The sequence below is a fragment of the Balaenoptera borealis genome, assembly GCF_965194805.1.
Source record: "Balaenoptera borealis genome assembly, chromosome: 12".
Classification (NCBI taxonomy): domain Eukaryota; kingdom Metazoa; phylum Chordata; class Mammalia; order Artiodactyla; family Balaenopteridae; genus Balaenoptera; species Balaenoptera borealis.
Genome location: NC_138869.1, coordinates 92686749 through 92713813, shown reverse-complemented (window position 1 = coordinate 92713813; position 27065 = coordinate 92686749). Strand labels below are relative to the sequence as shown.

General features: G+C 40.8%; 1 protein-coding gene across 4 annotated transcripts in view; it reads left to right on the top strand.

The window, feature by feature from the left end:
* CDKAL1 (CDKAL1 threonylcarbamoyladenosine tRNA methylthiotransferase) overlaps nt 1-17912 on the top strand; it is a 654356-nt gene extending 636444 nt beyond the window's left edge. For all 4 annotated transcript variants that reach the window (XM_082346348.1, XM_082346350.1, XM_082346349.1 and 1 more), the window contains one exon: nt 17255-17912. In XM_082346348.1, coding sequence (XP_082202474.1) covers nt 17255-17446 — 192 coding nt within the window. In that variant the 3' untranslated portion in view covers nt 17447-17912. The remainder of the gene's footprint in view (nt 1-17254) is intronic.
* The last annotated feature ends 9153 nt before the right edge of the window (nt 17913-27065 follow it).

Sequence of the window (27065 nt, the reverse complement as noted above, 5' to 3'; positions counted from 1 at the left end):
GGCATAGAGCAAATGCTCACTCAGTGTCTCTTGAATGAATGAATGAGTGAATGAATATATTTGTGCTGGAGATATACGTGTATCCCTTACTTCAAAAAGACTGCAGAACCAAATATCTGGTCATCCTATATATTAGTTAGCTATTGTCACTATAAATGCCTCATATATAACAACCGCAAAACCTTAGTGGGGTTCAGCTAATCTCGACTGGGCACACTCGCACATCTGCAGTCAGCTGTGGGGTCTCTGAGCGGATCTTCTGATCTCGATGTGGCTGCTGACATGCCTGGTGGTTCAGCTGGCAGCTGGCAGGTAGCCACAACTGGGACTACTTGGATGAATCAGCTCTGCTCCATGTGTCTCATCCTACAACAGGCTAACCTGGAAACGTCCTCATGGTAAAGGCAGAGGAACAGGAACAGCAAACAGAAATGCACAAGAGCTTTTCAAGCCTTGGCATACGGCATGTTTGATAACATGCCATTGGCCCAAGTAAGTCACGTGACCAAGATCAGGGAAAGCACTAGGCAGTTATGTGACAAAAGGCACAGCTAGGGGAGCAGGAAGAGTTGGGACCATTGCTGTATTCAGTCTGTTCCAACCTATGAAATCCTGGACTTTTTTGCTTGTGAGCTGCACATCGTTCCACCCTCTTTCTGTAGCCCCACATAAATTACATGCTGCTTTAGCCTTTGAGCCAGTCATCCCAGCTCTACAACTCAATGTCTTGTTTTTAGTCACTGAGTTGTGGAACTGGAAGGGTTAGATCTAGTTTTAAAAATAAAACAAAAGAAACCCCTCATTTTTCACATAAAAAATCTAAAAGTTAGAAGTTAAGGCTCTTTCTCATGGTCTTTGATTAGGAAACTTCAAGTTCTCTGGAGTATGGCAGTTATTCTCTGAAGTGTATGTACCCAGCAACTAAACATTATCATCCATAGGGCCTGTGGTAGGCAGAATAACAGCCTCCCAAAGGTGCCCATGGCCTGATCCTTGGAACCTGGGAATGTCAGGTTACATGGGAGGCAGGGGATTTAAGGGTGCAGGTGGAATTAAATTTGCTAATGAACTGATTACAATCCTGCAGCCTGTGGAACAAAAACCACATTCACAGAAAGATAGACAAAATGAAAAGGCAGAGGACTATGTACCACATGAAGCAACAAGATAAAACCCCAGAAAAACAACTAAATGAAGTGGAGATAGGCAACCTTCCAGAAAAAGAATTCAGAATAATTATAGTGAAGATGATCCAGGACCTCAGAAAAAGAATGGAGGCAAAGATCGAGAAGATGCAAGAAGTGTTTAACAAAGACCTAGAAGAATTAAAGAACAAACAAACAGAGATGAACAATACAATAACTGAAATGAAAAATACACTAGAAGGAGTCAATAGCAGAATAACTGAGGCAGAAGAACAGATAAGTGACCTGGAAGACAGAATGGTGGAAATCACTGCCGCAGAACAGAATAAAGAAAAAAGAATGAAAAGAAATGAAGACAGCCTAAGAGACATCTTGGACAACATTAAACACACCAACATTCACATTATAGGGGTCCCAGAAGGAGAAGAGAGAGAGAAAGGACCCGAGAAAATATTTGAAGAGATTATAGTCGAAAACTTCCCTAACATGGGAAAGGAAATAGCCACCCAAGTCCAGGAAGCGCAGAGAGTCCCAGGAAGAATAAACCCAAGGAGAAACATGCTGAGACACATAGTAATCAAACTGACAAAGACAAAAATTATTAAAAGCAACAAGGGAAAAACAACAAATAACATACAAGGGACCTCCCATAAGGTTAACAGCTGATTTCTCAGCAGAAACTATACAAGCCAGAAGGGAGTGGCATGATATATTTAAAGTGATGAAAAGGAAGAACCTAAAACCAATATTACCCTACCCGGCAAGGATCTCATTCAGACTCAACGGAGAAATCAAAAGCTTTACAGACAAGCAAAGCTAAGAGAATTCAGCACCACCAAATCAGCTCTACAACAAACGCTAAAGGAACTTCTCTAAGCGGGAAACACAAGAGAAGAAAAGGACCTACAAAAACAAACCCAAAACAATTAAGAAAATGGTCATAGGAACATACATATCGATAATTACCTTACACGTGAATGCATTAAATGCTCCAACCAAAAGATGCAGGCTTGCTGAATGGATACAAAAACAAGACCCATATATATGCTGTCTACAAGAGACCCACTTCAGACCTAGGGACACATACAGACTGAAAGTGAGGGGATGGAAAAAGATATTCCATGCAAATGGAAATCAAAAGAAAGCTGGAGTAGCAATACTCATGTCAGGTAAAACAGACTTTAAAATAAAGAATGTTACAAGAGACAAGGAAGGACACTACATAATGATCAACGGATAAATCCAAGAAGAAGATATAACAATTATAAATATATATGCACCCAACGTAGGAGCACCTCAATACATAAGGCAAACACTAACAACTATAAAAGAGGAAATTGACAATAACACAATAATAGTGGGGGACTTTAACACCTCACTTACACCAGTGGACAGATCATCCAGACAGAAGATTAATAAGGAACCAGAAGCTTTAAATGACACAATAGACCAGATAGATTTAATTGATATTTATAGGACATTCCATCCGAAAACAGTAGATTACACTTTCTTCTCAAGTGCACGCGGAACACTCTCCAGGATACATCAAATCTTGGGTCACAAATCAAGCCTCAGTAATTTAAGAAAATTGAAATCATATCAAACATCTTTTCTGACCACAATGCTATGAGATTAGAAGTCAATTACAGGGAAAAAAATGTAAAAAACACAAACACATGGAGGCTAAACAATATGTTACTAAATAACCAAGAGATCACTGAAGAAATCAAAGAGGAAATCAAAAAATACCCAGAGACAAATGACAACAAAAACACGACGATCCAAAACCTATGGGATGCAGCAAAAGCAGTTCTAAAAGGGAAGTATATAGCAATACAATCCTACCTCAAGGAAAAAAGAAAAGTCTCAAACAATCTAACCTTACACCTACAGGAACTAGAGAAAGAAGAACAAACAAAACCCAAAGTTAGCAGAAGGAAAGAAATCATAAAGATCAGAGCAGAAATAAATAAAATAGAAACAAAGAAAACAATAGCAGAGATCAGTAAAACTAAAAACCAGTTCTTTGAGAAGATAAACAAAATTGATAAACCTCTATCCAGACTCATCAAGAAAAAGAGGGAGAGGACTCAAATCAATAAAATTAGAAATGGAAAAGGAGAAGTTACAACGGACACCGTAGAAATACAAAGCATCATAAGAGACTACTACAAGTAACTCTATGCCAATAAAATGGATAACCTGGAAGAAACGGACAAATTCTTGGAAAGGTATAACCTTCCAAGACTGAACCTGGAAGAAATAAAAAACATGAACAGACCAATCACAAGTAATGAAATTGAAACTGTGATTAAAAATCTTCCAACAAACAAAAGTGCAGGACCAGATGGCTTCACAGGTGAACTCTAACATTTAGAGAACAGCTAACACCATCCTTCTCAAACTCTCTAAAAAATTGCAGAGGAAGGAACACTTCCAAACTCATTCTATGAGGCCACCATCACCCTGACACCAAAACCAGACAAAGATGTCACAAAGAAAGAAAACTACAGGCCAATATCACTGATGAACATAGATGCAAAAATCCTCAACAAAATACTAGCAAACAGAATCCAACAACACATTCAAAGGATCATACACCATGATCAAGTGGGGTTTATCCCAGGGATGCAAGGATTCTTCAATATATGCAAATCAATCAGTGTGATACAACATATTAACGAATTGAAGAATAAAAACGATATGATCATCTCAATAGATGCAGAAAAAGCTTTTGACAAAGTTCAACACCCATTTATGATAAAAACTCTCCAGAAAATGGGCATAGAGGGAACCTACCTCAACATAATAAAGGCCATATACAACAAACCCACACCAAACATCATTCTCAATGGTGAAAAACTGAAAGCATTTCCTCTAAGATCAGGAACAAGACAAGGTGGTCCACTCTTGCCACTATTATTCAACATAGTTTTGGAAGTCCTAGCCATGGCAATCAGAGAAGAAAAATAAATAAAAGGAATAGACATTGGTAAAGAAGATGTAAAACTGTCACTGTTTGCAGATGACGTTACTATACATGTATAATCCTGAAGATGCCACCAGAAAACTACTAAAGCTAATCAATGAATTTAGTAAAGTTGCAGGATACAAAATTAATGCACAGAAATCTCTTGCATTCCTATACACTAACAACAAAAGATCAGAAAGAGAAACTAAGGAAACAATCCCATTCACCACTGCAACAAAAAAAATAAAATACCTAGGAATAAACCTACCTAAGGAGACAAAAGACCTGTACTCAGAAAACTATAAGACACTGATGAAAGAAATCAAAGATGACACAAACAGTTGGAGAGATATGCCATGTTCTTGGATTGGAAGAATCAATATTGTAAAAATGACTATACTACCCAAGGCAATCTACAGATTCAGTGCAATCCCTATCAGATTACCAGTGGCATTTTTTACAGAACTAGAACAAAAAAGTCTTAAAATTTGTATGGAGACACAGAAGACCCCAAATAGCCAAAGCAATCTTGAGGGAAAAAACTGGAGCTGGAGGAATCAGACTCCCTGACATCAGACCATACTGCAAATCTACAGTAATCAAGAAAATATGGTACTGGCAGGAAAACAGAAATATAGATCAATGGAACATGATAGAAAGCCCAGAGATAAACCCGTGCATCTATGGTCAACTAATCTATGACAAAGGAGGCAAGGGTATACAGTGGAGAAAAGACAGTCTCTTCAATAAGTGGTGCTGGGAAAACTGGACAGCTACATGTAAAAGAATGAAATTAGAACACTCTTAACACCATACACAAAACTCAACTCAAAATGGATTAAAGACCTAAATGTAAGACCGGACACTATAAAACTCTTAGAGGAAAACATAGGAAGAACACTCTTTGACATAAATCACAGCAAGATCTTTTTTGACCCACCTCCTAGAGTAATGGAAATAAAAACAAAAATAAACAAGTGGGACCTAATGAAACTTAAAGGCTTTTGCACAGCAAAGGAAACCATAAACAAGATGAAAAGACAACCCTCAGAATGGGAGAAAATATTTGTAAACGATTCAACGGACAAAGGATTAATCTCCAAAATATATAAACTCATGCAGCTCAGTATTTAAAAAAGAAACAAACAACCCAATCAAAACATGGGCAGAAGACATAAATAGACATTTCTCCAAAGAAGACATACAGATGGCCCAGAGGCACATGAAAAGGTGCTCAACATCACTAATTATTAGAGAAATGCACATCAAAACTACAATGAGGTATCACCTCACACTGGTTAGAATGGGCACCATCAGAAAATCCACAAACAACAAATGCTGGAGAGGGTATGGAGGAAAGGGAACTCTCTTGCACTGTTGGTGGGAATGTGAATTGATACAGCCACTATGGAGAACAGTATGGAGGTTCCTTAAAAAACTAAAAACAGAACTACCATATGACCCAGCAATTCCACTACTGGGCATACACCAAGAGAAAACCATAATTCAAAAAGATACATGCACCCCAATGTTCATTGCAGCACTATTTTCAATAGCCAGGTCATGGGAGCAACCTAAATGCCCATCGACAGATGAATGAATAAAGAAGTGGTACATATATACAATGGAATATTACTCAGCCCTAAAAAGGAATGAAATTGGGTCATTTGTAGAGACATGGATGGACCTAGAGACTGTCGTACAGAGTGAAGTGGTGGTGGGATGAATTGGGAGATTGGGATTAACATGTGTACTCTAATATGTATAAAATAGATAACTAACCAAAAAAAGAAGTTAAACTTTAAAAAAAAATTGCTAATGTACTGACTTCAAAATAAAGAGATTTCCTGGATTATCCAGGTGGGTCCAGTGACATCAGAAGACACCTTAAAAGTGAAAAGGCTCCAAGAGAATCAGAATCAGAGGAATGAGAATGCTGACTTTGCAGATGGAAGGGGGTCTCAAGCCAAGTAACATAAGCTGGAAAAGGCAAGGAGACGGATTTGTCCCTAGAGCCTCCAGAAGGAGGACGACACCTCACTTGATTTTAGTCCAGTGAGACCCATTTTGGACACCACTCATGTGGTGATGACAGGATTCAGTTTCTTACGGGTTGTTTGAGGTCTCAGTTCTTTGTTGGCTGTTGGTAGAAAGTCTCCCTCAGTTCCTTCTCATGAGGGCTTCTGCATAGGGCAGCTTGTTTCCCCCAGAACAAGCAAACAGAGAGAGTGAGAAAGGTAGAAGCCACAGTTTTTAGTATCCTAATTTCAGAAGGGACATCCCATCATTTATGTGGAGTGTAATTAATTAGAAGCAAGTCAGTAAGTTCAGTCCATCGTCCCAGGGAAGGTGTTACACAAGGACGCGGCTACTAGGAGGTGAGGATCGTTTGGGGCCATCTGAAAGGCTGCCTGCCGTGCTTTTATAGTGATATAAATAATTAGATCTCTTAATATTAGCCTTCTCTCAGTTATTTTAGTGACTTTTGGTAGAATCATCATTGTTTATTTTTAAAAAACTATCCATATTCAAAGTAGAAAGGGAGAATGGGCATACCTTGGAATGGATATTTGGAAGAACACATAATAGAACTTTGGAAGTGATAGGAAAATAGGTAGAGACGTGAACTTTTTTCAGATGGCTGAGTTTAGTGTAATTACAGTGAGTATGTACCATGTAATTTTTCTTAACTAGTTTATCTGAACTTTGCAAGATGAATAAACATCACGGTGATCTGAAGGAAACATTTTACATGTTAGCTCGTCATTTGTGAGATGCTTTGAGACAGAACAAAGCACCCGCCATCTCCTTTATTCATTTTATGCAGTTCATGGAGCTCAGTGATGCTAAAACCGTATTTCCAGTGTCACTGAAAATGATACTTAGGATGAGAGGTTTGCATTGTGATAGCGGTTAACATCACCCGTGGGTTTTTTTTTGTTGTTGTTGTTATTTAAAACACAAACATCTGCCAACACACCCTCATGGTTACATATTTGGACAAAATCCTTAGGAGTAATTATTTTGAGTTGAATTGATTAAAGATTAACTTTAATGCACCCAGTTGCTATGTTCATCTGCATCCCAGTTCACAGCTTGCAGTGTACACTCCATGCAACGAGGAAGGTTTCGGTTGTGGTTTAAGAGATTATCAAGGACTTCATTGTCAGTGAAGCATTTTGACCCAATTTACTTTTTCTTTAACTTTGCCACACCTGTGGAGCAGCTTTAGTTTGTACTAATGCTTATTCCCAGCCAGTAATTCGGAACAGATGAGTTCTGATTTCTACCACTGTCATGAACGTTGTGATCACAGACTTCATAGTTCTAAGTGAGCCTTTTGGTCTGTGCGCACACACGTGTGTGTGTGTGTGTGTGTGTGTGTGTGTGTGTACATCTGGGGCTGATATTTAGTTGGCAGAAGAGAGAACTATACCATTAATTTTAGATCTGATTCTCTACCCTACCTGCCCCGCCCCTCTTATTTTGGTAAGTGTTAACAAGTAGAAAATCAGGAAAGTGTAAGCTTATTTGAATGGACATTTGGTGCTAAGTTCAAGAAAGCTTAAGAAGGTCAAAGAAGGGAACTTCCCTGGCGGTCCAGTGGTTAAGACTTCGCCTTCCAATGCAGGGTGTGCGGTTCGATCCCTAGTCGGGGAGCTAAGATCCCACACGCCTCGTGGCCAAAAAAAAAACAAAACAGAAGCAATATTGTAACAAATTCAATAAAGACTTTAAAAATGGTCCACATTAAAAAATCTCTAAAAAAAAAAAAAGGTCAAAGAAGAGGAAGGCATTCAGATAGAAGCCCGCAGTGGAGGGTTGAGAAGGCATTACAGAGACTGAGCAGTCACCTTTGTTCATCTCTTCTTCCCAGGGACTCGTGCAGCAGCGCGTGTTAGGGATGCTCATGTGAAGAGGTGCCTCCTGAAGTTTATATTTTAGGGATAAAATGCACTTGCGATAGAGATACCTTTCCGCTATGGAGATAATTTCGTATTCAAAGCAAACTCTTCAAAACTAGGAGATTTAGAGGTTCCTTTCGAATAGTGTACCGCGCTGCATAATGTATATTTTAAGACAATTTCCTTGTATTGATCACATATTTGGTTTCGATAGGTTTTCTGCATAGGCCACATGTTCAGGCTTGGTTGAGAAAAAGATGATTCTAAACTCTAATTTATCTGGAGTTACAAGATATCAAACAATTTTTTCTTCCTCCCTGTTAGCTTCCACTTCAAGGTGTAACAGTGCCTCTGAGCCATGAGAAAAATTTACACATAAGAAATATTTTGAATTTATTAAAAGAAGTTCAGAGCTTAAGAGTTACTTTCAGATCTCTTGAGTAGGGTGGAACACGATCTTACAGGAAATAATTAGGATGGGCAGGTGCCGAGCTTTGGGTTTTGGTAGGATTATTATCTCTTTCTTTCATTTAGCGCTGTTCAGGTCAGAGGGTTGGGCATCCAGCAAGGGAGGGATCGCCGAGACCACGCAGGGACACGTCAGATCTGTTCCTTTGGTGGACGTCAAGCCAAAATTATTCAGAATATAATCTGAAATGCACTTGATCGTATGGCAGACAGTTTAATAATTTATGTTTGGCCTTATTAGCAAAGCCTTGGGTTTACTCTGCTATCACCAAAATAAGATTCAAAAAACTAAAATAATAGTGGGTTTTTTAGAGTGTGTGTGTGTTCTGGTTTAAAACTTTTTCTTTGCGTTTTTAATGATCTGATAAACAAGTACACATTTGAGGTGAGGGGGAAGAGGAAAAATTACATATGAATAATTGCTGATTTAGAATTGCTCATGCCCAAAAGTGATACAGAAAGGCTGACAGTACCGTGCTGTCATCGTGTGAGTCTGTGACAGAGATTTTCAAATGTCAGTTTCCTCCCCAAATAAATGATAAGGTGTAATTGATTCCAAGTTTAATTTGTTGATCCTGTTACATGATGATATACCAGTAATGCTAATGGACTATACATATAACATTCTTTCCAGAGACTGCAAGAGCTAGAAAATACTACCATCTTTGGTTCAGAGATAATGGGCACTCCTAATTATGTGATATTAAGATGCTCCCAGTTTGAGAAATGTCTAGAAGCATAGTGGAGGAAGGTACCTTGGCCCTTGTAATCCCCTGTCCGTCCTGGTATCCGGTAAAGACATGAAGCACAGGGACAAAGTTGTCTGTCAGTCCAGGAAGGGAAGCTGGCATGTGGAATGTGATTGCTGGCCCATGGCAACACCTGCAGGTGGCAGGGACCGAAGAATTCATTTAAAAGCTGCACTGCAAGCTGGGGAGACAGGTGGCAACTCTCTTACAGGGATGTGTCTTTTAGTTGAGCAGAACCAGACCAACTGTTCCTCATTAAAACACGTTTTGCAACATGTTCTAATGTGAGCAGATCAAGTATGTGTGCATGTGGGCATGTGCGTGTGTGTGCAGAGAAAACCCGGGACGTGCCATCCACAGGTCACGTTTACAGAGTCTCAACATGGCCCAGAGCTGCAAGACAGGTCGCGTGCAATGTCTCTGCCTGACCTGAGGCTGGCTTTCCTGGAAGGGCCTTCTCTAGGGAAACACAGAATAACACCATTATCTCCATGTAAAGTGGAGAAAGTCTGTTTGACAGGAATCTTGATACTGGTAGTTATTTTAATAATTATTCAGTGCCTTCATTTTTCTCATTTCTTTGCATTGCACTATAAATGCATCTCTGATATGTAACTGCCAGGCTAGACTTAATATGTCTAAAGCCAAGCCTCTCCTCTGCTTCCGCATTTACACCTACTGTCTGTAAATTGGGTGGATACTTAAAGTTGGGAGAAACTCGTGTTAACTACTTCACTGGGCGGTTGGGAGGATTAAAGGAGAGAAAGCATGGCGAATAGAGCCCTGCTGGACACATGGGGAACGTTCCAGAAACACTGCTTCTACTTAGTGTTTTTACACAGAGCTTGTCGTCCACCTTTCTTGCTGGATCGTTATGCCTCTGGTTCTGCAACCGTGTCACAATTTATAAACATTTTTGATGAGGAGGAACTGCAGGAGAGGCCGCTGAACAGGGTGACTTTCTTCCATTGGAAGGGCAAGTTCATCAGCTCCCAAGAAAAGAATCCTTGCAACTATATGAAAATATGAACACAGAATGCAAAGGAACAAGTAGAAACCCAAATATCCCTTCAGAAAACGTTGATTGACCACCTTCTAGGTACCCTTTCCTTCAGGTCTGTTTCTTTTGGCTGAAAGAGCTGTGAGGAGGACAAATAAGGGTGGCCCTGGAGGCCTGTTTTCTTAGCAAGCAGTTTTCTCAGCGGGTCTGCGTTAGCTCCACAGAAGGAAAGGGCCTTAGAGGAGGCCCAGCCCTGGTGGCCCCTGTCTTCCTGCACCAGGGAGCTTCAGGATCAGCCGGCCATACAGTTGCCGGGAGGCGCCCTGCACCCCTTTCCTGGTAACTGTGTAGAGCCCGAGGCTTCTGCTGGAGCGGGTTCTCTTGTGCAGCTCGTTCAGCTCTGCCTGAACTGAGCGCACTTTCTGGTGGGACGGTGCGAGCTTGGGGGATCACATGTGCCGTGAGTGCCGTGATGAGGGCCAGCCAGTAGGACACACAGCCCACAGAGTGGGAGCCCCCAGTGCATCTGGGCTGTGTGCTGGTGAGAGAGGTTTTGTCCAGTCGAGATCTGACGCGTCAGTAAGAAGAGGGGCAGGGGCGCATGGTGGGTGGAGGCGAGATGGCAGGGTCAGGCGGAGAGCAGAGCAAGGGCAGAGCCGTGGCGGTGACTGCGACTTGTTTTCTTCCTTTTTAGTTTCCTTGAAAGCAGCGTTACAACAGTATTAGATATTGGAAGAAAAGGCAGACATAACAAGGGCCCGTGGCACATCTGACAGGTGAATTCCTCTTTATAAATGGTGGTGTCCGGGTCTCCCTTCTTATATAGGATGGGTTTAGTTAAGAGCTTTTCCAGAAGGCTCACCCCACAGACTGAGAGCCCGGGGAGTAGGAGGTGCCAGCTCTGCAGCGGGCGTAGCTTCTCCCTCGTGGGTTAGAGCTGCGAGGACAGCACCCGGGACAGGACGTCACCCTCCCGGCCCTGCTGGCAAGTGCTGTGGGAGGCTCTGCTATTCTCCGTTTTCCACGCCACACTCCTGCAATGGAGTATAACGGTGGCCCTTCATCGAAACCTTCTGTATTCCTGGCACTCTGCCCGGGCTCTGGGCATGCGAATTCTAACCCTTTCAACAACATCTTAAAGTAGATATTGGTATCCCTACCTCACAGAAGAGGTAACTAGGCCTGGAGAGCTTAAACCACTTGTCACACAGCTGATAAATATGTGAACTTGGATTCGGTTTCTGGTCTGCCATGCTATTCATTATACTATGCACCTCCTGATGATACGTATAAGAAACAAAAATAGTTTAAATTGATAAACCATATTTGAAAAGCAAATAAAATAGTGACTTTGTAATTTTACAAAAATAATATCTGAGGCAGTTTGCATATTTCGTTAGGACCATAAAATACCATGTTTCATCTTCACTGAATTTTAAGTGTTCAAGACACAATGTATATATCTCGTTTAATCCTCATAACAACCCTATGATGTGCAGATACTTAACCGTATCTCACGTGATTCTGTATGGAGGCAAAAGAGAGGATAAATTATTTGCCCAAGAATTCTCAGATGGCGCTGGGATTAGAGCCCAGAGCCCATGCACTTACTGCTTCTAGAACAGGTCCCATTTGTTTCTCGGGTGATAAAAGTGCCCAGGTTAAAGGCCTCTCCTTCCTTTCCCTAGCAATACATGTATAACTGCTAGAGAAGAAGGAAATAATTAGAGGTTGACTATTGTTACCATCCCAACTGTCTTTATCTTTAACTGATTGAAATCTGATCCCTGAAGGTTCTGAACATCAAAGTTGTTTTTGGTTTGGTTTGGTTTTTTTGGCATATATATGTGATGCTACTCTAATAGATTTATTACTTTAGTAGGATTTGATAAGCTATACTTTTGAAAATTAGAATATGTTTAAGAATTAGGAAGTATGTTTAGAAATTAATCAAGGGAACAGTGAGATTTACAAGGGGGGAAAAAAATGTTAATCAAAGTTAACACTTTCTTAATGTGTCCTTAGTCTATTATGACTGGATAAATACATGGATCTTTTTGATTGAACGAAGGTCATATCCTGCTTTGTTTCTATCTGTTTTGTAAAAGGCACTTCTAAATGGAATTTGATTTCTTAAGAATTATAAATCTGAGAGTTGATGTTTGAATAGTTTTAGTAAATAATAAAATTTCTTGTCTTTGTTGCATTATAGCTTGAGAGATAGAAGTGTGTCTTAAAGTTCAAAAATTAATAACTTGGTAATGTTTAAGAGGTTTATGGAAGGTTCGAGCCTTCTGTTTACTTTCCAGAACTATGGACTATGCCAAGTTTTTCTGTAAAGTCAATTTTTTACATTGTTCTGCGTGTGTGTGTGTGTGTGTGTGTGTGCGCGTGTGTGTGCACGCGTGTGTGTGCGCACGCGTGTGTGTGCGCGCGCGCGTGTGTGCGCGCGTGTGTGCGTGTGCGTGTGTGTGTGTGTGTGTCTAAACTTTATCTTGCTGTTGGTTATGTATCATCACTTCACCTGTAAACCCTTTTTATTTTCATTACAGTCTAGAAATACTACATTATTTTCTATTCATGAATGGTGCTTCTGACTGTGTGGAAATCGCAGTAGTTGTGCATTTGTATGTTTGAGGATCTTGGACTTTATGAGAAAGTCCTTGTATTTCCTGTATTTCTAAATTACTTTTCCTTCAATATCCCAGTGGTAGTGACAATTGAAATGTACAAAGCTAGCTGGCAACAGATTACTCTGTCTTCTGAGAAACTTTTTTTCAATCTTATATTTAAAAACATATCATCAAACTCCCTTAATCAATATGGTGAACCGGTACAGGGTGAAGATAATAAAAGAAGCACAGCATGGTAGAGGCAGGCTGCATTTTCTCTCTCCTGCTGTGTCATCAAGCTCTCACCTTGATCTTAGGGAGAATGGCAGGGTGGGCTTCTTGTGGGGCTGCTTATGGATGCCACGGTACTCCATACGGTTCTGTGATGCAGACTTGCTCCCAGGGACGGGAGAGCGGCTTGCCACCATATGGGTCAGTTGTGTTCAGATGTGTTAAATGTTTGAGTGAGGGAGGGAAAAATCAGTGCCCAAGGAAGAATGACTGTGTTGAACCCAGCCACAGATAATCCACAATGCTGGTTTAATAGGTACCTTTTATATTTTGAGCAAAATTTTATGGCAAATGAGTTGGAAGGAACAGAGGAAGAAATTCTACGAAACTCTTGTTAAAAGTTGAAGGGTATTTTCAGGCTGAGAGCACAGGTACTTTACCTGTACTGCACCTTTGTGAAGCAGAATGTGTTAAAAAACCCAACCAAATGCTTGATGCTATGAGACTCACCTAGTCCTGCCCGGGGCAGCCTGACCCCTGGCCCCCTACACCAGTGATCACCGAATGGCAGCTTCTGGGATTGCAGGCACAGAACCAAGGTTCGTTATTCTGAACTGGGGGTGGGACAGGGGCAGATCTTCCCTTAAGCTAGTAGAGCTTAAGATTCAGGGCCTGACGCTTTGACGGACCCCTTCCAAGGCCCTGTTTCTTAATTTTGTATTGATTTTTTTTTTTTTTTTAAGAGAAAGCATCAGGCCCCACAGTGTCTGGATCTGTGAACCTCCTGAAGTCATTTGCAGGGTGTGAGCGAGGCTGTGTGTATATGTGCACGGATGCCTCCACAGTTTTCTGGGGGAACAGTCTGTAGTCCTCACTGCCTTCTCAAAGCCATCTGTGACTTAAAAAGGTTAAAGAACTCAGGCCTAGGAGAACTTAATCAACCTCTTAGTTCTTGTAAACCCAGGCTTAGGAAGTGATGGTTTAATTGCTAGAGGCAACAACTCAAGACTTGTCTACAGTTGTGCGCATCGATCACCAGAGACATAGCTAAGCATGTTTTTGATCAGTTGTATCTCATCTGGAATACACATCCTCATATCCGTTCATTCACTCATTCATTCGTTCTTTCATTTCTGAGCACTTACTGAGTACCTGCTCTGTGTTTGCCGCTGTGCAGGTTCCAAGAACCCAGAGATGAATTAGGCAGCCTCTCTGCTTTTGAGGAACCCACAGAGCTTCCGTTATTTTAGCTGTAGAAGGCTGCATTCTTTCCCAAGGTTGAGTGCTGTCCTTGAGACCTTGGGGCTATTTTTAACCAATCAAAATGAAAGCCTGTCAACATATTCCCAGCTCCAAAATATCACTCAGAAAGCCAATCTTACAAGAGAGCGGTTTCCCGGGGCAGGTCTGGGTGCAGCCGTCGCTGCTGCGGGGACCACGGCTCCGTCTGTCCAGCTGTGACCTTCTTGTCAAGGGCCCCCAGTGCAGGGAGAGCAGCAGGGTGTCAGCCCAGATCTCTGAAGAGTCCAGAAGTAAATGATGGCTTGACTGCCATTAGGGTTGAGAGATTTATCCTTGTGGACAAAAGCTATATTAATTTTGCAATCAGTCTCCTATAGTCAAAGCAAGAATTCTTCCATATCTATCACAGGCAAATATTAGCTGGTGGAAATTGGGTTGTGAAAGTTCTTCTCATTTCCCCATTCCTCTTCTTTGTCCCTCCATTACCCACTCACCTGAACTCAAGTACTGTTGATTCTACATTAAGTGTCTGTTGTTCCCTCCTTTCCGTGCCTTCTGCCATCCTCCCAACACAGGTCCTCAGCACTCTCCACCTCATCTGTCGCCACAACTTGCCCCCGGATTCTCTGCCCCCATTCTCCCCCCTCCCCTCAATCCACCCTGCACCTTCGTGCCAGAGTTACCTTCTGTAAAGCACACTCCCAATGCTTCTACTGTGCGTGGCGGGGCTGCCTTTCCACACAGAGGCCGAAGCTGTCCCCAGAAGATTGTTCGAGAGGGCGGAAGGAAAGAATAAGCCACGTGAAATGGTTGTTCGGAGGCATCTTGAGCTTCTGTGGATTTCTTGCACTTCCACGGCCGTGCCTCTGGGTCGCCCCCTCCTCCCAGCCCCGCACTGTTTCTTCCATCCCGTATTCTCCTTCCCCACCCCGCCTCCATCTCTCAAAATGTTATTCAGGTTTCAACAGGGGAGACACTGATTCTAAGGCCTGTGCATAAGGTGGAAATCTTATATCATGGAATCGAAATTACACTTTGAAACACTAGAACCACCCTGAGAGTGGCCAGGTGCCCCGGTCCCCTCCTCCCCACACCTGCTGAGACGCGTCAGGGAACAGAGAGCAACTACCAAGTCTCACCGTCATGTCTCCTAGCTCCTCGTGCTCCCTCCAGGCAGGGTTTCCCAGCCTTTCCACGTCTGGCGCATGGCACACCAGAGTGGGTGGAGAGGCTGCGCGTGGGGTGGATCCCTGTGGCCACTCAGACCCCCTCAGGTGCCCCCTGAGGGTCGGGGCAGCCCTCCTGCAGCTGTGCGCCAGCCGGGAGGCCCTGTCCTGAGGGGCGTGTTTGATGGATAAAATGGCTTCCGTGTTTTGTTCCTTTGTCATTCTTCTTTTCCTGAGTGGATATGGTTGCATCCCTAAAAGTTAGATACATTTGTGATATGACTCCACACTACATAAATTCTACCCTTCGTGAAGTCTGCCTTGATTCTCCGTAAACACTGTTTGTCTCTTTCATATAGTTTGTGTATAATCTGGAAATTTATGAACTTGGTCTGACCCTTCAAGGAAAGGAACTATAACTTGTACTTAACTTGGCCTACCTGGCCTATGGTAGGTGTTTGAATGTGCCTGTGTTGAAGGAGTGAGTGATAGCTTCTTCTTACATCAAACTAAAAAGCTTCTGCATAGCAAAGGAGACCATCAACAAAATGAACATCAACAAAATGAAAAGGCAACCAGCTGAATGGGAGAAAATATTTGCAAATCATATATCTGATATCTGATAAGGGGTTGATATCCAAAATATATATAAAGAACTCATACAGCTCAATAGCAAAAAAAAAAAAAAAATCTGATTTTAAAAATGGGCAGAGGATCTGAATAGACAGTTTACCAAAGAAGACATACAGATGGCCAACAGATGCGTGAAAAGATGCTCATCAGCACTAATCATCGGGGAGATGCAAATTAAAACCACAATGAGATATAACCTCATACCTGTTACAATGGCTGTCATCAAAAGAGATAAGAACTAACAAATGTTGGTGAACATATGGAGAAAAGGGAACCCGCATGCACTGTTGGTGGGAGTGTAAATTGGTGCAGCCACTCTGGAAAACAGTATGGAGTTTCCTTAAAAAACTAAAAATAGAACTACCATATGATCCAGCAATTCTACTTCTGAGTGTTTACGCAAAGGAAACAAAAACACTAACTCAAAAAGATACATGCATCCCATGTTCACTGCAGCATTATTTACAATAGCCAAGACATGGAAGCAACTTAAGTGTCCATCAATGGGTGAATGGACAAGGAAGATGGGGCATATGTATACAATGGAGTATTACTCAGGTGTAAAAAACGGAAGTCTTGCCATTCACAACAACATGGATGGACCTTGAGGGCATTATGCTAAGTAAAATAAGTCAGAGAAAGACATAGAATCTGAAAAAACAAAACAAAACCGAATATATAGATGCAGAGAGCAGATTAGTGGTTGTCAGACACGGGGGTGGCAGGTGGGTGATGGGTGAAGGGAGTCAAAAGATACAGACTTCCAGTTATAATGTAAATATGTCCTGGGAATGTAACGTACAGCATGCTGACTATAGTTAACAATACTGCATTGTATATTTGGAAGTTGGTTAGAGAGTAGATCTTAAAAGTTCTCATTACAAGGGAAAAAAATTGTAACTGTGTTGTAACTAGACTTACTGTGGTGCTCATTTCACAATGTATACAAATATTGAATCCTTATGTTGTGTACCTGAAACTAATACAATATTATATGTCAATCATATCTCAATAAAAAAAATAGCTCCTTCTCGGGATCCTTTGCTTGACTGATGCCACATTAGCACTTTTTTTCTTTCTTATTTTGCATCCTTAATGTCTTTCGTTTTCCTCTATGTTTCTCTCTCTATAGGAATTCAGAAATAGGCTTGGGAACCACCTGAATTCAGTATCCCACACCTTGGATGCAACTCAGCGAGACTCGGCGAGTTCCAGAATGGCGCTACCATTGCAAAGGCTACACCAGGACTGTGCACTGAGGATGTCTGTGGTCCTGGCTCTGTTTGCTTTTCTTTTTGCTTTTCTGATCAAGGTCTATAATTAAAACACAACTAACTGAAGCATCTGTGAAGAAGAATAATGGGTTCGATCCCTGGTTGGGGAATTAAGATCCCACGTGCTGCACGGTGTGGCCTTTAAAAAACAAAATCTGTGAAGAGGAATAAATTTCTAATTAAAATCTTCAAAGAAAAGGAGAGCGACCACATCAGTTCTCAAAGGGCAGTAATTTATACTGTCTCCTTGCCCTTCAGCCACACTCTTTAATGAGGCTTACCCAGTCTCACCTTGAGTTGGACTCATTGGTTATTTGACCTAAAACCCAACAACAGCTGCCATAGCATGTCTTTTCAATTAAGCTCCCCTTGGCTTATTTTTAGCAAGAAATGCAAGTGGTCGCATTTTCTTTAAATCACCAATCTTCAAGTCAGAACCTGTTTGTACCGTGGGTCTGGTCACCTCTTCCTTATGTGGGAAGAATTTTCCATTTTCAATAAACATTTTTACGTGTATCTTTCTCTTTATGCTTTGTTTGGGGTCACGATGCTACTACACACATCTTATTTTCCACAGCAGATGCGTTCCTGAAAAGTTTACATGGAAACCTGTTTCTGGAACTTGAATCCTTTCAGAATGTACAGGGAGAGCCTACCAATTAAAGGGCTCCTGGCAACATTTTGAGAAGCCTGAGGAACCAGCCACTTCTTTAGCTCCCGCAGACTTTTCAGAGACTGGACTTGTCGGAAACAAGCTCTGCCTCTTTTCTGACATTTTCGATTGATTCCATCCACTGTCTATTTCTACCTGACATCACTGGCCTTTACTAAATGAAGTGATTTCTTCCACAATAAAAGGAATTGGTGTAACAAGCAAGGCTCACGTCTGTCAGCATCTGAATAAGTTACTTGGATTGTATAGCGCAGGGAAATCAGGCGTCCAGTTGTTACCACAGGACAGTTTTCATTTTTAAACCCCCATCCCTGTTCAGCTCTTCATTTTATCTCAAAATGTTTCAACCTCTTTTGTATCTTTTGAATCCAGATTAAAATTAAATTATATCGCAAGTCGGTGAGTTAAAAAACCAACACGAAAACCTTTAGTATTAGTACACTTCTCCCGACCCTGGTATGTGCTCCTAAGAGATCACATTTAAAATGCAAGGGTTTGCTCCTGCTTCCCCTGAGTGCTGCGGTGACATGTCCACTTGGGATCCCCCTGTTCTGGCAGCGGCAGGAGAGACATGTGTTGGCAGAGAATAGGAGCCTGCTGGGTGCTTCCTTTCTTGAGATATGTGCAGTCATTTCTTTATTAATAAACGGAGTGGGTTCCAGCGTGGTACTTATTTAATAAAAACCTAGCAGAAGTGGAAATGCTACCAAAAGCCTAGAGTCACACTATGTAAGACATAAGAAAAGCTTCGCATCTGGGACAGATTGGAGACAGAAAGCTTTTTTTCTATTTCTGCTGTCTCACTCTTTTCCTCTCACCCCCTCATCCACTTCTTTCCTCCCCTCTAGCTCTGTACCTGTCTCTCCTCCGCTCTCGTCCCTTCATTTTTTCTTCTGTGAGTGAGAGTGATACACCCAGCAATCCGATAGCCCCACAGCCCCTCACCAACCACGGTGGGGATTCTCAGGGATTGTTCAGCCATACGGGATTGTCCCCGCGCCGCCCTGGCTGTTACGTAACCCCACGTAGGCTGCGACTCCACTCTGCTCTTCGGTCCGGAAAGTTTAGAAGCCCTGCAGCAGGGACCAGATCATACATGATAGCAGTCACCATATTGGGGACCAGTTGGCAAGGGGGTGGCAGTGGTCTGGAGATCCAGCTTGCTTCTTCCATGACCTCCTGCTAGAGGGATAAGAGAGAGAAGCGTGGGTGGTTGTCAACCACTCAGTTGTCTCGTAGACAGAATTCTGAATGCGACTGAGCCTGGGAGCCATAGGGGTAAGTGTGGCATCAGTAAAGCTGTTTCCTCTCCAGCTCCTCTCCTTCCTGCCTGTAGTGTGATGGCACATCTACCCTTTTGGGGTTAGGCCTGATGGTGTGACCTGTTCTGGCCAGTGCAAAGGGAGTGGAAAGGTCCTGTCTTTCTTTGGGGCAGCCATGTTCAAATCCAGCCATGTTCAATGCCCTGTGTTCTCTGCACCATAGACGTCCTTGTGGACACACATGTCAGGATGCAGCTTCCTCCAGCCCGGGTCCCTGGGGGAGCACGAGGAGCAGTGCCTTCTGCTGGCGTGTGCTGGACGTCGTGTGGAACAAGAAAGGAGCCTGTGTTGAGCCCCTGAGATTTGGGAGCTGTTACCGTAGCGTGAGCAAGCCTATCCTAATTCACACAGAGTCAGGCATGGTAGAACCGTTGACCTGCAGTTTGTAAACATAACTGTTGTTATGCTTTATATTTTCTTTTCATGTTTTTCCTTAGTACCAAAGTCTTTTTGTTTTTTCTTTAATGCAACCCTCTCTACTAAAAAGGAAACCTGTGAAGAGATCTGTCTTCGTTCATTCAGGCTGCTATAGCAGAATGCCATAGACTGGGTAGCTTCTAAACAACAGAAACATATTTCTCACAGTTCCGGAGGCTGGAAAGTCCAAGATCAAGGTGCCAGCAATTCGGTAGCTTGTGAGGGCCCACTTTCTGGTTTATAGATGGCCGTCTTCTTGCTGTGTCCTCGTATGGTGGGAGGGGCAAGGGAGCTCTCAGTCTCTCTCGTAGGGCGTTAATCCCATTCATGAGGGCTCTACCCTCATGACCTAATCACCTTTCAGAGGCCTCACCTCCCACCATCACATGGGGGATTGGGTTTTAACATATGAATTGGCAGGGGGTGGGGAGGACAATATTCAGTCTATAGCAATATCTTTTGAATACTTTGGCCAATTTTTTTCTTAAACTCTTTATTAGAGTAAAACAAACATATGAAAGTGCACAGACATATATATAAATACGTGCATAAATCGTAGGGCGGCAGCTTGATGGATTTTCAAAAAGTGAACACATTGTAACCAGCACCAGGTAGGCTCTCCATGCACCTTCCCAGTCACTAACTCTGTCCCCCAAAAGGTAACTACTATCCTTATTTCTAGTCATAGATTGGTCTGCCTGTTCATGAACTTTACATAAATGCAGTCATACAGCAGGTGCTGTTTTGTGTCTGCCTTTTGCTCAACGTTGCATGTGAGATGCATCCAGGTTGTTGTGTGTGGCAGTAGTTCATTCACTTCATTGCTGAATAGGATTCCGCTGTATGAATATACCACATGGTAATTATCCATCCTACTTTTGAGTTGTTTCTAATTTTTTGGCTATTAGAATAATAATGCTATAAACATGTTCTTGGGTCCACAGAGATGTGCATTTGTGTGAACTTATATCGAGAAATGGAATTGCTAAGTCAGGGCGTTTGCACACGCTGCCCAGTGGTGTTTGGAAAGGGTTGTGCCCATTTACATTCCTGTCAGCAGTATCTCAGAGTTCCGGATGCCGTCTACTTGATGCGAACTCTGCCACTCTCCCCACTGTTTCTTCTCTCTGTACCTTTGACTTTGTTCAGCAGACCTTATCTCTGTTGTCTCTCATCCGTGAGGCAGCCCTGTTTTGATAATAATGATAACACTGATAACCATCAACTCCCTAGCCTTTAAACGTGTCAGACAAAATGATATGGACTTTACAAGTGTTCATCGGTCCTGAAAACACAACCCTGAGATAGGTACTATTATTCCCATTTTGCTGAGAAAAAGAAAAAATCTGAAACACACAAGACTAAGTAACTTGCCAGGGGCACAGAGCTACTAAGTTCTAGAGGCAGAACTTGAACTCAGCCTGACTCCAAAGCCTGTGCTTCTAGGCTGTATACTCTTCCCGCTCCCATGACCCCATCTTCCACCTAAACTTGACCTGAGCCAATAGACGGGTATCTAGGATTAACTCTGTGGATGCCTAGGTTCTGGGGGAGCCCAGCCTTTCTCTCCATGTCGTCCTGCTCTAAGAATGTGCATGGTACTTTATACACTCTTAAAGATTTAACAATCAAGTTTCTTTTCCTTCCTTCCTCCCTCCCGCTCCCTCTCTCTCTTTCTATCTTCCCTGGTTCATCAAGTGCAAGACTGTCAATAGGATAACGTAAAAATTCTTTGGTGAAAACTTTGCTTTGTTGCTAGGAAAATGTGTCTAAACATCAGATTTCCATATGTCGTTCAGTCAAAACATAGGCTTTTCCATTGACTTCACTCCAGGTTGAAAATTTCAGTGTATATTATAAGATGTCATGGAGGGAGAATTAGAGTTACAAATGAAGCTTCAAGAGGTTTTATCATTATAAAATAAGCATAGGGGAAAAACCTAAGAAGGGAGAGAGGTAGAGAAGGGAAGAAAGGAGGGAGAGAAAGAAGAAAAGGTAAATGATAGGAGAGTAAGTGATATTCTTAAGGCTTGCCTGGCCCCTAAGCCCCCCAAGGTGCTGCACTGAACTCACAGGAGCACCATGGGATATTTTACATTTTTGAGGGAAACACAATGACATCTGTCAGATACCATGTAAAACTATTAGCTCAAAATAGTTCACAGTTTCAACATTAAAATGCACAACATTTTTTGATGTTACCGTATCTTTGTAAGACTAGGTTTTAGGTGGTGACTGTGATAAAAAAAGCAAGTATCAAGTGAAAAATCAATGTTTAACAAGGAATGAAGGGGATTTTATTTCAAGGTTTGAGAAGTTGTGCAGTGCCCAAAAGATGCACACCTCCCATTAATAGATAATTATGGCAATTTTAGAATGAAATAGATATATTTATTTCAATTTACATGTATTATTTTTTTCAAATAGTTCTTGTAAGATATTAAGATACAAATATTTCTTAAGTTGTTAGGACCTACCTACTTAATAACCAGAGTGGTTAGCTGTTTCTTTTGGCCTAGGGGTGCCATGAATCAAGAAAGCTTGGGTTTCTGCTCTATGATACAACCTAACCTAGAGCATCCATGCCAAATTTATATTTTATCTGGGGTCCTAACCACTTCTCAAAGTATTTTTAGTTTTTAAAAGTTAATTCATTGATAGCACATTTGATAAATTTATACTTGCTTTTCCACTGAGCTTGATTTTTATGCTGTTGAAACCATAGAAGTTGAGTTAAGGAACCATGAAGGAGTTAAGGACCTGAATCAACTGGGTTCAGATCTCAGCTGTTTCCAGTACAAGTCTGAGGAAAATAGTATAGGGAAAGAGCATGAGATTTTTGACATCAACAAAAGTTTGGTTTAAATTTGCAGCCAGACCACTTCTTTCTGAGCCTCATCTGTAAAATAGGAACACAACTGCATTGCAGTGTCATTAAAGATGAAATGAGATCACATGTATCAAGTAGTGTGTCCTAGGCACACATCCATTCTTCCCCTTTCATGGTTCCTTTAGCCATTTAAACATGAAAACCAACTTTATAAATAAGGTTAGGTGTTTTAAATTTTGTTATTAACACATGACCACCCAAAAGAATTATATGTGAGATAAAAAGATTCTTGCCGGGCTTCCCTGGTGGCGCAGTGGTTGAGAATCTGCCTGCCAATGCAGGGGACACGGGATCGAGCCCTGGTCTGGGAAGATCCCACATGCCACGGAGCAACTAGGCCTGTGAGCCACAACTACTGAGCCTGCGCGTCTGGAACCTGTGCTCCGCAACAAGAGAGGCTGCGATAGTGAGAGGCCCGCGCACCGCGATGAAGAGTGGCCCCTGCTTGCCGCAACTAGAGAAAGCGCTCGCACAGAAATGAAGACCCAACACAGCCAAAAAAATAAAAAATAATAAAATAAAATAATAAATAAATTTAAAAAAAAAAAAAAAGGATTCTTTCCTCAAGGGACTTAAAGTCTAATTTTAACAAATGCAGCAAAGGAAGAAAAATTCAAAGAAAATGGATTGCAGCTGTATTTGAGGAGATCAAATTAACGAATGCTGTGGAGCACAGATTTGGGTGGCCAATCTAAGATCAAGAAGGGCATTTTTCCATGGCCAAAGATTAAAAGAGCAAAGAGATTAATAGGGAGGCCTAGAAGTCATGCCCTTCCCCACCCTACCTTGGGGTAAAAGGAAGTGCAGACACTATTATTCTTCATTAGTTTTTGGTCAATTATTTCCTACCAGTACTGTTTCCTAGAGCTCTATAGCCAAAATATCCCAACTGTGTAGCAGTTGAAGCAAAGAGTTTCATTTGGTCTCTTATGGTCTTCCTAATTTATGGGCATCTGAATACACTTACAAGTACTGGTGAGGCAAGTGCCCAGAAAAAGAAAAATGTAGGGGGAAAAAACCCAGAAACCTTGGATCAAGGTAAGGGAAAACTTGGAGTTCAGAAAAGCCTGAAGAACTAGGAATTTTAACTCTCAGGTTTATCTAATCTGCTTTTAATATATGTAATTAATCATAATAACTATAGATGTTATCCCAGACTGTCCAATTCCAAGGTCCAAGCTTTTAACTTCTGTTTTTAACCCCTGGTTTCCATAAAGAGGAATAAAACACAAGTGCTTTTTAAACAGACCTAAAGATTTTCAAATAGATGTAAAGGAAGTTGTTTACTTATGACTCAATGTACTTGGGTCCAGCCTTTGTGACCTGAAGCATACCATCCACATAATGTATACATAAGTAATGAAGTAATGAGTCTAAGTACAAATTCCAGCTCATTTTAAATTCAGTGTTATCTCCCTCAAAAGGTCACTTTAGAATGACTCTGTTGACACTCAATCCTGAAAGAAATTCCTCATGCTATCTTGTGAATCTTTGCCCTTGCAGGAGGAATTTATGTGACATTTTTACTCTTGCAAGTGTAATTTACTTTGAAATAACTAGAAATAATTTAAACAGTGAGTGAAGCATAAGAGTGAACTAGGTATATTGGTAGGAGTCCCTGGGAAAATTCTTTTGCGGGCCTTGGCTCTCTAAAGAAGAGACCTTGCAGCAAGAATTTTTTTCTTTAAACCCTAGACTTTCCCCCCCAACCAGCATGAACAAAGAAAAGTCCAGGAGCAGGTGGCTTCACAGGTGAATTCTACCAAACATCTAAAGAATAATAAACACCAATTCTTCTTAAACTCTTACCAAAAAATGGAAGAGGAAGGAACACTTCCTGTCTCATTCTATGAGGCCAGCATTATCCTGATATCAGAGCCAGATAAAAAGACACTACAAGAAAATTGCAAACTAAAATCCCCTATGAATATAAGTGCAAAAATACTCAAAATATTAACAAATTAACTTCAACAGCATATTAAAAGGATTGTTTACCATGACCAAGTGGCATTTATACCAGGAATACAGAGTGGTTCAATATAAAATCAATCAATTTAACATCACATTAATTTAAAAAGGGAGGCATGTGATCATCTCAGCTGAAACAGCAAAGACATTTGACAAAATCCAACACCCTTTCATGACAAAACTTCTTAGAAAACTAGGAATAGAGGGGAAATTCCTCAACATGATATTTATGAAAAACCCACAGCTAATACTATACTCAGTGGTGAAAGACTGAAAGCTGCCCCCTAAGATCAGGAACAAGACAAGGAGGCCCACTTTCACAGCTGCTATTCAACATTGTACTAGTAGTTCTAGTCAGAACTGTTAGCCAAGAAAAAGGAAGAAAAGGCATCCAAATTGGAAAGGAAGAGGTATTTGTAGATGACATGATGATCCTATGTATAGAGAAGTCCAAAGAATCCACAAGGAATCTACTGGAGCTAATAAACAAATTCAGCAAAGTTGTATATTACAAGATCAACATGCAAAAATCACTTGTTTCCTTTTGGATTGTTTCACAGTCCAAAAAGAAATTCAGAAAGCAATTCCATTTACGATAGCATCTAAAAGAATTAAATACTGAGGAATAAATCTCACAAAAAAGGTAAAAGATTTGTATGCTGAAAACTATAAAACATTGCTGAAAGAAATTTTTACATATCTAAATAAATGAAAAGATATCAATGTTCATGGATAGGAAGACTTAACGTTATTAAAATGTCAATACTACCTAAAGTGAGCTACAGATTCAATACATTCCCTATTGAAACAGACTTTTTTGCAGAAATGGAAAAGCCAACCTTTATATTCATATGGAATTTCAAGGGATCCCAACTAGCCAAAAGAATTTTGAAAAAGAATAGATTTGAAAGAACACTTTCACTGTTCACAAACACTTTTCAACTTCAAAACTTACAACATGGCTACAGCACTTGAAACAATATGGTACTGGCATAAGAACAGACATACAGATCAATAGCATAGACTAGAGATCTCAGAGAAAATTATTCCCATAATTGGCCAATTGATTTTTGATAAGAGTGCCAAGATCATTCAATACAGGAAGGACAGTTTTTTCAGCAAATGGTGTTGGGGGAACTGGATATCCACATACAAAAGAATAAAGTTGGACCTTTCCTTACCTTTCACCATATATGAAAATTAACTCAAAATGGATGAAAGACCTAAATAAAATTAAGAATTAAAATTATAAAATTCTTAGAAGAAAACAAAACATTGGGAGAAATCCTCATGGCATTGAATTTGGCAAAAATTTCATAGATGTGACATCAAAAGTATAGTCAACAAAAGAAAATTTTTAGATTTCATCACAATTAAGAACTTATGTGCATCAAAGTGTACTATCAAGAAAGCAAAAAGACAGAATGGGAGAAAATATTTACAAATCATTTCTCTGACAAGAGATTCATATCCAGAATATATAAAGAACTTCTATAACTCAACAATCCAAAAGCAAACAACCCAATTTAAAGATATGCAAAGGACTTGAATAGACATTTCTCCAAATAAGTTACATACACAGCCAATAAGCACATTTGTTCAACATCTTTAGTTATTGGGGAAATGCAAATCAAAATCATAGTAAGATATTACTTCACACCCATTAGGATGGCTACCATAAAAAAAAACACAAATAAGTAAATAAATAAAACCAAACCAAACGAAAAATAAAAATGTTGACAAGGATGTGGAGAAGCTGGAACCCTCATACAGTATTGATGGAAATGTAAAATGTTTCAGCCACTGTGGAAAACAGTTTGGCAGTTCTTCAAAATTGAAACCTAGAACTACTGTATAACCCAGCAATTCCACTCTTAGTTATATATCCAAAAGAATTGAAAGCAGGGACTCTAATACATATCTGTACACCAATGTTCATAGCAGCATTATTTACAATAACCAAAAGGGAGAACCAACACAAGTGCCCACTGATGGATGAATGCATAAACAAAATGTAGTATATACATACAATGGACTATTACTCAGCCGTTAAAAGGAGTGAAATTCTGACATGCAACAACACGGATGAACCTTGAAAACATTACGCTTAGAGAAATAAGCCAGACACAGAAAGACAAGTATTGTATGATACCATTATATGAGGTACCTAGAGTAGATAAATTCATAGAGACAGAAAGTAGAATAAAGGTTACCAGGAGCTGAGGAAAGGAGGAAAGGGAAGTTACTGTGTGATGGGTACAGAGTTTATGTTGGGTATGATGAAACAGTTTTACATATAGATAATGGTGATGGGTACAAAACATTGTAAATGTATTTAATGCCACTGAATCATACACTTACAAATGGTTAAAATGATCAGTATTATGTTATACACATTT